The 13,061-nt window shown below is 35.8% G+C and overlaps 1 protein-coding gene across 3 annotated transcripts in view; it reads left to right on the top strand.

Moving 5' to 3' along the window:
• Positions 1–13,061, top strand: part of kmr (pleckstrin homology domain-containing family A member kramer) — a 95,244-nt gene that overhangs the window by 60,009 nt on the left and 22,174 nt on the right. For all 3 annotated transcript variants that reach the window (XM_073077273.1, XM_073077271.1, XM_073077272.1), the window contains one exon: positions 11,732–13,011. In XM_073077273.1, the coding sequence (XP_072933374.1) occupies positions 11,732–13,011 (1,280 nt within the window). The remainder of the gene's footprint in view (positions 1–11,731; positions 13,012–13,061) is intronic.

Here is a 13,061-nt window from a genome sequence, read left to right as displayed (position 1 = left end):
AGGACACGTGACCTGATCGAAAATCCGTAAGACGGCAGCGCAAACTGCAAAAGTCATGATGTCATCCGGTGTCAGCATAGAAAAAATATGTCAATGGTCGTCAGTTTCATTCTTATTTCCTATATTTTATTATTCGGATTAGGTTTCGAAAGTTTTCACTTCGCGGGCACTCCCGGAGTGCAATCCGTTGATTTTTTTACCGAATCTACTATTACCATTAACCATGGACCATTGCTTTCCAAGAATAATTGACAAGTTTCCGGAAGAAACATTCCGCTCTATAAAACCGTAATCTGTTATTACGTTTTGTGGTGTCGTACTTACATTTATTTTCATTTTTTAACAAAACCGTTGTTTTACTAGACCGCTTTTGTCTTTCGTTTAGCGAACTTAACTTGTTGTTTTATGATGTTACCATCCGTAACGTAATTCAATACTGGAGTGCAGGTCCTTACCACAGAAACAAACTATTCTCTGTGAACTCTTTTACGCTCTGCTGAACGTTTGTGAACATTATTCAACCCCATGGTAGCTTTGGTAAGGGGAATGTTATGGGAAGTCTCATACTATTTTACAAGTAGGAATTACTCGTATTTATGTGTTTTATAGAGTTTCTTTTGAAGGTTAGTCTCCACAAACGAAACATCTTGCGAAGTGGTCGCAGGTTATTGACGTCCAAAAAGAGATCAGTTAACAAATTACTTTGCATAAAATTTATCGATTTTTTAAATTTTTTTAATTTATAAAAAAAAAGATGATTCATTATTAAACACTTGTGCTAAACGTTTCGTTAGCTACTTTCTTGTTAAATGACAAACATTTGCTTTGACATTTAACAAGTGCGTAAGAAAAAATATAGTACATTCGTTGTGTATTGCTTTGTTTTTTATTCAATGTCACATTTGTTTCGGTGTTAAATACTATTATTATAATGTATTCTCCATACTTAAAATCAATTCATAGTATGTTGTCGGTACTGTATAGAAATAGCAGTAAAGTTGAAACCCGCTGCGGTAGTGATCATTGTCCGTTAAAAGATTCGAATGCATACCTGCACGTCGGCCCATTGCAACCTGCGGGAATTGCCTTCTAATGAATGGAAGGTTCTGAGGGCTTACTAATGTGTGGTTCTAATAATAGCCTGTTCATAAATCTTTGATGCACGGTAGATCTACACTAGAATACATTTTGTTGTAGACAAATATAAAGACAAATAGGTGCAATAAAACGCATTTTTACCACGCTTTTATTAGCTTGACCTGTATGTATGTAACGGAATCTTTAAACTCGATTTTTACCCACTTTCAACAATCCGATTGAATTAAATTTTTGAACACTTATCAAGAGCTCATGAAAATACACGATTTTAATAATTTTATACCATTCACCTTATCAGGATCGTCAAGAATCAGGATTAATTTCCTTGTGCGATCGTAAGCGTGGTTTTTAATTTGTTTATCTATAATTATTGTAAGATTAAAATGGCAAACAAGCATGTAGTTCAACTGATGGTAAGTGGTGATTTCCGTCCATGGACAAGAATAACCAATTCCATATAGAACATGGTTTCTATCTAAAGTCAATTACAGATGCATGACCACTTTTGAGAGTTAGGACTCTTAGGATTGTCCCTGTAGACCCGGGACCAGAATAGGGCTACGGGGATACCGTACCTGCCTGTCGCAACAGGCGACTAAAAGGGGCTCCCGGGACGCAAGAGTGGGAGCTTAAACCGTCCAGCAAGCGACCTCGGGAAGGACAGCGGTTTGTGTGGTCGCATATCTCGGTAGTCACCAGGGGACGTGAGAGGAGCGTAAATTGCTTCCCCTAGGGCAGAGCCCGATAGAAGGGCATCGCCTTAGGAGGACTCCGGTTGTGTTCCGTTGGAGATCCCGGAGTTCTCCACCAAGCGCCAAGGATGGCCACCGGGGGGGTTTTAGTGTGGTAAAAGTCCCACATAACCCGGCGTCGCTCCCACGGCGTCGGGTACCTTTTGAAGGTTTTCCCCTCGTCAACAAAAAAGGACTCTTAGGATGGTTGCCTTATATGTAAGTCGATAGATAAGTGATAATTTATGCGACACAGAACCGAATCCGGATCCTAACATCTAAACATTCAAAAGCATGTGGGTGGGTACAATCAATCAGAAAAACTTTACTACATTATTAGAATCACAAAACTTTTCGTTTCAACGATCGATCATATATTACAGTAAGTCAATATGATCGATCGCGTAAAAACCTTATAGGAAAACACGACAGTTATGTACCTACGAGTCATGCGCAACCTGTTACAGCCTTGATTGCGTTTGCCTATTACTTTTCCGATAGTAATCGTACCTACTATGACATCATAGGTACTGACTGATAAGGCGTCAGTACAAGTCATTTCATAAAGATAGAAGGGTGAATTTCCATAATAGGCAATAATAGGTAAGATAATAGATTTTTATCTGTGTATATCGACATCTAGTAGCGAATAACGGGAACAGGTAAAAGCGACCAATCAAGTATGTTATTAAAAATGTAAATTTTACATTTCGGCTATGTCGGATTTAGTTGTTTGTTTTTAATTTTTTTTTTCAAAGATGTTTTCCATAGTTTTATTCGCAAAAGACATTTTAAAGAGGTTTTCATTTCATAAATTAACTATTAAGTAATATCGTTTTTATCCAAATAACTAATTTCTTGTCGGTTAACTGAATCAGAACGCGTAAAACGGAAATCGTAGCAGACTGTCCGCTCTTTTGTTGCTGATTTTGTCTACAACGTACATAGAATGTCCTCTTTTTAACAGACTTCCCAAAGAAGGTAATCTATTCGTTCGTTTTTTCGAAGTCGGTTAATAAAATTGCCGGCTCGAATAGTAGGTGCGTAGTAAACGTACGGTGTCGGATGTGTGAACAGGGTCCATGCGAGATGGAGTCTAGAAAGGAGCACGCGGCTCCAAGGACGACGGCGTGCGCGCGGGTTGTTCACCTCGCACAAGAATGCGCGGGAACAGGGAACTGCGTTAGGGATGTGACGATATATCGATAACATCAGGTGTAAATATCGATATAGATGCCAATACGATATTATCATATCGAAAGTATTGATATATGGATATCGAAGTTTTTAAATATTTTATGTCGCTCTATAGGGGGAAAATAGAAGATATTTTATGTTGTAACAGCTGTATTTACGCAAAAAAATATTTGTTTTGATTAATGATGTCCAAAAAAAGGTCGTCAAATCATTAACAAAGGCTTACTCGATTAATTTATGAATTATCGACAATATTGCGTGATTTTTTTATATTATTGGTCATTCAAAATTTTCAAGCAATCTATGTAATTTTTCGAGTTCAATAATTACCGATATTTATATCGATATCGTGTAAAATTAGCATCCCTAATACGGTCGCAGGACCGGTGTCAGCTGCGGTGAATCGCATGAAATACCTATTAGAATACCATAAAAAGGCGACACCGCATCCCATGTGAGAACCTGTTTGTATGTGAATATAGTAAGCCGTGCGGAGGTCGAGATTTTTCTTTTTGCAATAACGCTAACGTAGGTATTATGGGTAAGTGATCATAATGTTGTTAACGTTGCAATTGAAAACAGCTGATGGTTGCTTAAATCGAGTGAATTTTTTCAAATGTTTTTAAATGATTTTGTAAAGAACGAAATGTCACCAAATTATAAAATCGCATTTATACAAATGAGTGTATAAAATTTAAGTGTTTGTAAATTTAAAGAGCTTTATTTTTAAGATTTTTTTCCGTTAGGTCTAAAATAAAAATAAATTGTTGTCTTACTAATACAGACTAAAACTCAGCCTTTAACGCAAAGACATAAAACCGTGAATTAGTTAAATGCAGGTGATCCTGTGAGAAGTTTGTATGTTCATTAGTAATATAACTCACTCCTAACAAGAAAATGTACCCAGTTTTGAGAATTGAAATAGTTGCGTAAAAAAGTTTTGCCACGTCTCCGTGCTAAAATGTCCCTAAAATATTTGAAATCATTATTTATTTATTATGTAAATTACGTAGTATTAGTTATTTATTCGTAAATTTTCTCTAAAAATGTTTTTATTTGTCAAGAATTCAAAAAAGAACTTACTAATAAGCCGTTTGTGGCTTCATTCAATTTCAAGGCGGCGAAGTATCTTTACTAATCTATGTTGTCAATACTTACTTTTATATTCCCGTAATATGAGCGTAGGGTTGCCACTTTTTAATTCAATAAATAGATTCTATCCCAAATTGTTGATTAAGTGCAGTACCTACTTATGAGATCTCTATGAAAAAGTAATACAAATGTAAAAATATTACTATGTAAATGTGTGGGTATTATTTTTTCCTGATTCCGAAGAGGAATCGAATCCGAAGAGGAATCGAATTATCGAATTTTGCGTACTTTATTATTTTTCTACAATTAATAGTCCAATTTACCAAAACATATTAAGACACAGTACATAATACTACATGAGGCAACCCTATATTAGTAAGATCTGTGTCCACAGACCAATATGTCGAAATTCGGTGCAAGTGTAATCGATATCAAAGGCCTTAATGACTTATGAAATAGAACTATTCTGTGGGCTGACAAACAGATCGTTATCTCTATTTCTTAAAATCACTAGTTCATTGTTCGAAAGATTGACATTATGATATTGATATTAATGGATATTAGATTTTTTTCCAAAAAATACATCTTAAATACCAAATATGTTAAAACCGTTAAGCCGTTTGGGCTGCAAGGCGGGCCAAAAGAATAAGACAAAATTGGTAATAATTTTTAATTAAAATTAAATAATTTAAATTTAGTTACATACATACGCTTACCTAACATTATTCTCCGGCAGTTGGTTAAAAAGCGTATATTAGGTTAAGTTTAAAAAAATATCAAATTAACCTGTAATTTCATATACCCGATTTTGTACTGAAGCCGATATTACCAACTCTTTTTTTTTTATAATATAAGAATAGCAGACGAGCATGCAGTCCACCTGATGGTAAGTGGCTACTGCCGCCCATGGACATCTGTAATCAACCCCAGATAGGATTAGATATTCCTACCTGAGGTCGGCCACAGATGCGCCGCTACCCCTGAGGACGAAGATGGAACGCCTCGGAAAAGTCTGTCTCCCTTACCACACCCTTCAAACCGGAACATAGCAGCGCTTAATACTGCTGTTATTAGGTAGAAATAGGTGTGGCGGTGGTGCCGCCGGAGTCGAACCACAAAGAGTTCTACCAACTTTAGAATAATGTACAAATATGATATTATATTATTAACACGAAGTTTCATACAAATAAGTATTTATTTCAAAGCGACATTGCTCATATTTCATTTTATATAATACATAAATATTCAAAGCATTGCATGCATTTCAATGCAACAGGCTTTATACCTAAATAGCTCATGTTATATTGTGGTTTCAAGATCTCTTTGTATGTTTATGGTTATGACCTCGTATATCGATTCTATTTTTTTATAACATTAAGGTTGGAAATGACCATATAGTTCATCTGATGATAGTTGGTCACTGCCGGCTATAGACATTGGACATCTGTAATCTTTTTACAGAACCCCTGTTGGTTCTACCTGAAGACGGTTAGAAGGTGGTAGAACCCTTTGCGGTTCGACTCCGGCGGCACCACCACCACACCTATTTCTGCCTAATAACAGCAGTGTTAGGCGGTGCTGTGTTCCGGTTTGAAGGGTGTGGTAAGGGAGACATACTTTTTCGAGGCGTTCCAGCTTAGTCCTCAGGGGTAGCGGCGCATCTGTGGCCGACCTCAGGTATGAATATCTAATCCTATCTGAGGTTGATTACAAATGTCCATGGGCGGCAGTATTCACTTACCATCAGGTGGACTGCATGCTCGTCTTCTACTTCTATATTATAAATAAAGTTTGCGTAGTCACCCCTCAGGTGATAAGGTCATACACTAGTAAGGTCGCCTCATAAATGAGTCTGTTGGCTTAGGACTATCTATAAAAAAAAAATAACAATTCAAAATTCATTAAATTGTTCAACGGATTGAGTAATTCGTCAACGATATCCTTACTTCCTTACTAATATTATAAAGCCGAAAGTAACTCTGTCTGTCTGTCTGTCATTTTAATCGATATAAAAAGGATTGAATCGTAAACTATGCATTTGATCAAGTGATGATCTTTAGCAAAGTTGTTGTCCATGAGCTCACGAAGGTTTCAGAGATAGTAAAACCAATTTTCGCCAGATGGCTCCACTTTCATTCCAATAAAGGTACGAATTTTCAGTTTTATGTATTGTTAGTATGTCATATTATTATCTTTTAAAGGCGGGCGAAGCCGTGGGCAAAAACTAGTCTGCTATAATTAGTACGTTTTGCCCATATCCACATCATACATACATCATCACTCTCAGAGCATTAGATAACTTAGAAATAGCTCGTAAAACGTGTGAACTTGTCTTCTTTTCATCTGATATTGTTTTTGATGCAGTCGTGCGCTCGAGCGTTGAGTAAACATTTACTTTGTAATCTACTTTAATTAGCGTTTTCCTTCCTTGGATACCACCGATGCAGATTAATCGGTTATATCGTAGTTAATGCTAGATGATATAGATAAACTCATATTAACATAAGGAGTCACTTGGTGCATAAATTAACTGCACGTTTCTCACCTGTCTTGAACGTTTCCGCAGTAATGGTTATTTCTTGTTTTATCTTTGAACATAATCTTGTGTACTCGTGTGTTGATCTAAGATGTAGATAATCAAGCTTTTTGCCTTATTACGTATTCAAGTGCTATTTTTGTCTTATCGTCATATGTATTTTCACATCGAAAGTTTTTAATGGTTCGTGAATTCGAGTTTTAAATGTTTAAGTCAGGTATCGTTTTTTTTTAATTTTGTGAGCCTTTTAGAATGTTAGGGCATTAGATGTACCCTGCAATAAATAATGAAGTAGATGAAAAAGAAATCTCTGCCGCCTATCTTATATCTTGAGAAAAAGGTCAACGAAAAAAAGGTCTTCCAATTTTCCATAAATATGAAATGTCACCAATTTTTATCCTAAGTTAAAGCCGGTCCGCGATTGCTTATATTATGTAGTTTAATTCCATTAAGCAAGTGTTTAAGTAGGTTGTGGATGTCGTGAAGGGATCGTAAAAATAAAATGGCTACTCGATCGAGTCAGGTGTTAAGAGATTATTATGTAAGCCGAAAGTATTTTCGTAAAATGGTTTGTCAATCACATTTTGATTTTTATTTCGCCATCAACATTCATTCGTGATAAGGTTATGTAATTTAGAATACCACCTTGAAGTTTAATGGAAAGTTCTTTTTATATAATTTGTGTGAGCAATCTTAAACCATGTATAAAAATATGTTTATCAACTATAAAAAAAATATAATAAATGTGTTTATTCATCATGTACGATATTTTTGAAACGTTAACCTATAGAATTCATTGCCCTAATATGCGCGAATGAATGATAAGATTAAGAAATCATTAAAAAATATACAACATATACAATATTTTTTCATGATTTTCGACTCGATTCCTATAGGTCCCTATAGGTATAAAACTGACACCTTCTTCAAAGTGTTACGTATCTCACCACAGGTTTCAGATCTTCGGGCAACCAAATCTTACTAAGTATCGTATTGTCAACGAGGGCAAGCCGCATTACGGTTAGCACCGCCTAGAACTCATTTAGGTTTAATGTAGGTCAATCCACTGTAGATTGACATTGGGACGTCTTGTGGTCTATATGTGTGCTGGGTTCTGGCGGGGTGCCAAGTAGACCGCCATCTTCGGTCGAGTGCTTCGTAAATCGTAATGTATTATCGCATTATATTTTTAACGATCCAGACTAAACATCGCGATAGTGGTAATTGCTTGAAATGTCCGTGTTAAATAAATAAATAAATAAATAAATGAATAAACGCCTTCTACACTCACAGCCCCACACTAGGATTCCCTGTGTCGTGGGTGCCATGGACACACATAGACAAATACACAAACACCCAGACTCAGAAACAGAAATCTAAATTCATCATTTAGATATCTGTCTGGCCGGGGATCGAACCCGGGACCCTTTGCGCGTCAGACCGGTATGGTGGCCGCTCCGCCACGCGGCTTCCAAATGTTTTGGAAGATGGTAGAACCTTTGTGGTTCGACTCCGGCGGCTCCACCGCCACACCTATTTCTGCCTCATAACAGTAGTGTTAAACGCTGCTGTGTTCTGGTTTAAAGGGTGTGGTAAGAGAGACATACTTTTCCGAGGCGTTGCAGTTTAGTCCTCAGAGGTAGCGGCGTATCTGTGGCCGACCTCAGGTAGGAATATCTAATCCTATTTGGGGTTGATTAAAGATGTCCATGGGCGGCAGTAGCCACTTACCATCAGGTGGACTGCATGCTCTTCTGCTACTTCTATATTATAAAAAAAATGCTTGAAATTTCCGTGAAATCGAGGACTTTGAGGTTGGTTTTGTGCTTATGAAGTCTGGTATTTGTTGGCGAAGCGTCAATTGTTTTATGGATAATTTAGCGTTTAAACCACATTTAGCACATTCTTTTGTTTATTTTTAAGCGGACGTGCTCTTGGTACAGTTTTTGTTCAGTTTGATTAAGAACATAAATCTTAGTAAAAATGAACAATTTTCGATTTTTGTGAGTGACAAAGCAACAAGTGTTCTTTAAAAGCATTTTAAAACTTAAAGAGAGACATTTAAGTCAATATGGATACTTTTCAATTTCTTTTTGGTTATAGCAATTTTTAATTTATTTTTATGGTAATTATGTAAGAAATGTTTACGTATGAAAATTTTAAGGTGCGCAGCACATTAATCAATAATATAATTATTTCTATAGCTTCGTTATTTTATTTTAAGAATAAATACTTGTATATATATGTATATAATTTGGGATATTTGATATTAGACTAATATTATCACTGCATTGCGATATTTTAATATGTAACGGGTACTTACGATACACAGTTTTTTAGTTTCTATTTCGTACTAGTTGTATGATTCATGGTTAGGGCGGAACTCAAAAAAAATTAAAAAACCGTAGATACCAGTTACATATTAAAATGCCATATCTTCGTGTGTAAAGAAATTAGGAATAATTGATCTACCGCCTATTGCCGGTTTTCCTGTGAACTGCATTGGTAGTTCTAAGAAAAGTTGAAAATAACATAGTCATTAGCGCGTTTCCGTTGTGGAACTAAACCTAATGATTGAGCTCATTACCGTGTTAGGAAGTGGTCGCGACGGACAGACGGATGCAGTGACAGTTTGTGTTTATATCGAGTTTTCCGGTCATTACCATACATTATATATATCTATTATGCAAAATTGAGAAAACTACGTCTGTTTTTATTAAAGTGAAGGTGGTGGAACCCTTTGTGGTTCGACTCCGGCGGCACCACCGCCACACCTATTTCTGCCTCATAACAGCATCGTCAAGGGCTGCTGTGTTTTGGTTTCAAGTATGTGGTTGGTTTTGGTTTCTAGTTTTGGTTTCAAGGGAGACATATTTTTCTGAGATGTTCCAGCTTAGTCCTTTGGGGTAGTGGCGCATCTGTGGCCGGCCTCAGAGAGGAATGTCTAACCCTATGTGGGGATGATTATAGATTTCCATGGGCGGCAGTAGCTACTTACCATCAGGTGGACTGCATGCTCATCTGCTACTTCTATATCCTCCAATATCCTAAAAAATACTTACACTTCTCTCTAATCAATTATGTAAAATTGTGAAAACTACGTAATTTTTAATACACTTTTACATCCGTGTCATTGCCGCAGAAGGAAATATTACCGATTCAATGAATCACTTGAATGACTAATAGAATTTTCTAATAAAATAAATTCCTTTGTCGGTTATTCTAATTTATACAAACCGAAACATAACAAGTTCTCTGTATTTGTTATTTGTATTTGCTGTCTTGATGGTAAGTGGCCACTGCCGCCCATGGACGGCTGGAATTCCTGAGGTTGATCACAGATACATTGCTATCCAATATGATAACTTAATAAGTTGGATAACTTAATAAGTTAACGACTCGATTAAAAATATCATGCATCTTTCAAACCTGAACACAGCAGTGTTTTACACCAAATACTCTACTAATGATTACAGCTTGGGATTACCTAGATTAAAATTAATTTCTGAGAGGCTATTTTGCTAAAATATATTCGATTCGCCTAGACAGTCTTTCTTTTTATACATAATTCCGACAACGATATGCGTGGGAACTTCGTGTGAAGCAAACATTAGCCGTTCGCAATAAATTCATATTGATGTTATGTATGTTATTCTATTGTGCAGTGCAAGCATAATACATTCATGACCTACGAACCTTTGCACTGCTAAATTACATTCAATGAATGTGTATACTCATCAGTATTAATAAACTTTCTACCACTTATATATAACGCAATGTTTATGATAGAATTATCTGCTGAATTTATCGAATTTACAGCTTCATTACATTTATAATTTTTTTTAACTGTTTATTCCTTTCGTGCACAGGGGTTTGTTTTCTCGAAAGATATCGAAATAAAAGGAAATTGAAACTTTTTTCGCTACATATATCGAGTTTTTGATTTTCAGATGAGATTACGAAGATTTTGATTTTCAACCAAAACTTTCAGCCCTGGCTACGGTAACGTATACTTATATATCTTTCAGATGTAACAAATTATAACTTAATATAATGTGTAACATTATTTTCTACTATAAAACATCAAATCTATCATCATAAAGTTTGCACTGACAGCATAATCCAAGATGACCATGCGTCAGAAAGTTAATAAGAACTAAGATGGCTCCCATCATATTCCACCATTATAGGTCTTAGAAGGCAATTACATTTTAATGAGGTTACAACAAGATTTCCCTTCGCGTAAGTTAATACTTTTTTGCTCGTTAGACGATGTAAGCAACTTGTTCCTTACACTTATATATAACTTGTATTAGATAATTATTTCTTTAAGATTATTCTTGTGGGAAAATAGTTTTCTTTGATAAGTTGGTGTAAGATTTTTTTTTTGAATACAGAATTTATTTCTCGTGTGGAGTTAATATCAACTACATTGATAAGTAAAATAAAAATATTGCCACCGCCTTGAAATTGGATGAAGCCACAAAAGGATGATTTTATCATTTATTTTCTGGATTCTTGACAAGCAAAAACATTTTCAGATAAGGATTACATATAACTAACTAATACTACGTAATTTACGTAATAAATAAATAAGTATTACAAACCTTTTAGGGACATTTAACATCGAAGTGGAAAAACTTTATTTACGCAACAATTTCAATTCTCAAAACTGGTTACACTTTCTTGTTAGGAGTGATCAATATATGTATTTTGCTAATCTAAGATCAACTATGAAATTAACAAAACACAAAAACTTTACATAGTACAGCCTTTGTTTAAGTTATTTCATAGAAATTAAAGATAATGAAAACGTAATCTTATTTTATATAACATTTCTTACGTTACGTGACAGTACGCAATGCTAACTTACCCTCAGTTCTTCAAATACACACGTTATCAAACCGTCGACGATAACGCTGCTTCGACTAAGCAATTTGAATTAAGTCGTTTCGGTCTACGTGTGACGAACACGCGATTTGTGAATAAATAAAAATGGTTATGTACATTATAAAACTTTGTTATATTACAGAAGTTTGTTACGAATTGTAATTTGAATTAATCTTTCTTGTTTCAGGCTTGATCCACCCGCTTCTCAAGACCAATTTCCAATGGAGAACAAAAAGACAGCGCCGGCTACTCAACAGCCGATCACCCAGCAACACATTATGGCACAACATGTCCATCCAGACCAAATATACTCACCACAACATCCTCAAATAACTACCTACCTAAATTCAGCTCAGCCAAACCAAATCCAACCAAATGGTGTCATGCATCAACTACTACAAAGCCAATATCAATCGAACATGAACGCACGATCGCCGCTGTTAGAAAATAGACATGAAGTGTATGGTACCGGTCATAACCATGAATATGCGAGACATTACGGAACTAATGATAATTATAATAATTATCCACAGTCTCCAACTCGCACAGAAAGAACGGATCTCCCTCCAGACCAAAACGTTAATCATGAAATACTACACAACGTTCCAAAGGGATATAATGCTGAAGTCTATCACGACTATCTTAAACGTAACCCACCGAAGGATAGTAATCAAATATACCAAAATCATCAACCAATGTATAGGCCTAATGTAAATCAATATGGTTCAAAACCGTATCTTCCATATTCAAATAGAATAGGACCTCAGAGCAACACTGAATTGTTAAGAAAACAATACAATGAAATTCAGCAAATGAAAATGCAACAGCAGCTGCACTATCAGAACCAAGCTCAAATGCATCAACAGCAAAAATTCGCTGAACGACAACTTCTACTCCAGCAAATTCATGGCGTTCAGCCGCCCCCGAATCTACAAAATAGTATTTATTCGGATGGATCTTACAGAGATTTAGATCGATACAGTAGCAAACATGACTTCAAAGATTATTCTATGTCAGATATACAGAAAGAAACTGATAGGTATGCTAAAAACAATGAGTATAAAGAAATGGAAAGGCAAAATAGACAATATCAAGAAGCGCAGTGGCAGGCAAATCAAGCAGCTGATGCTAGAGAAATTGAACGATATAGAAAACAACTTGATGAAGATAAAGCAAAGAATCAATCGCCGCCTTCCGATTTTAGTAATCAGTCGCAGAAGACTAGCACTGGCGTAATGTCACCGATGAAGTCAAGTGAATCGAGTACTCCAAGCATGAAATCTCCATCATCAGAGACTCGGAGGAATAGCGGTGGAAATCAAGCACTGCGTTCACCGATAGCGCAGAGGATCCCTTCAGCTCCTGTTACGATTGCCGGAATACTTTATAAACAGGGATCTGATGGCCTAAAAGTATGGAGAAAGAGATGGTTTGTGTTATCGGAGTATTGTCTCTTTTACTATAAAAGTAAGTAAAAATTAAAATGTAAAGTTTTTATATATAAAACACATTTATAT

The sequence above is a fragment of the Epargyreus clarus genome, unplaced genomic scaffold (assembly GCF_041222505.1).
Source record: "Epargyreus clarus isolate Ecla_fem2 unplaced genomic scaffold, WU_Ecla_fem_2.2 ptg000010l, whole genome shotgun sequence".
Lineage (NCBI taxonomy): Eukaryota > Metazoa > Arthropoda > Insecta > Lepidoptera > Hesperiidae > Epargyreus > Epargyreus clarus.
This window is presented reverse-complemented; position numbering and strand designations above follow the sequence as displayed.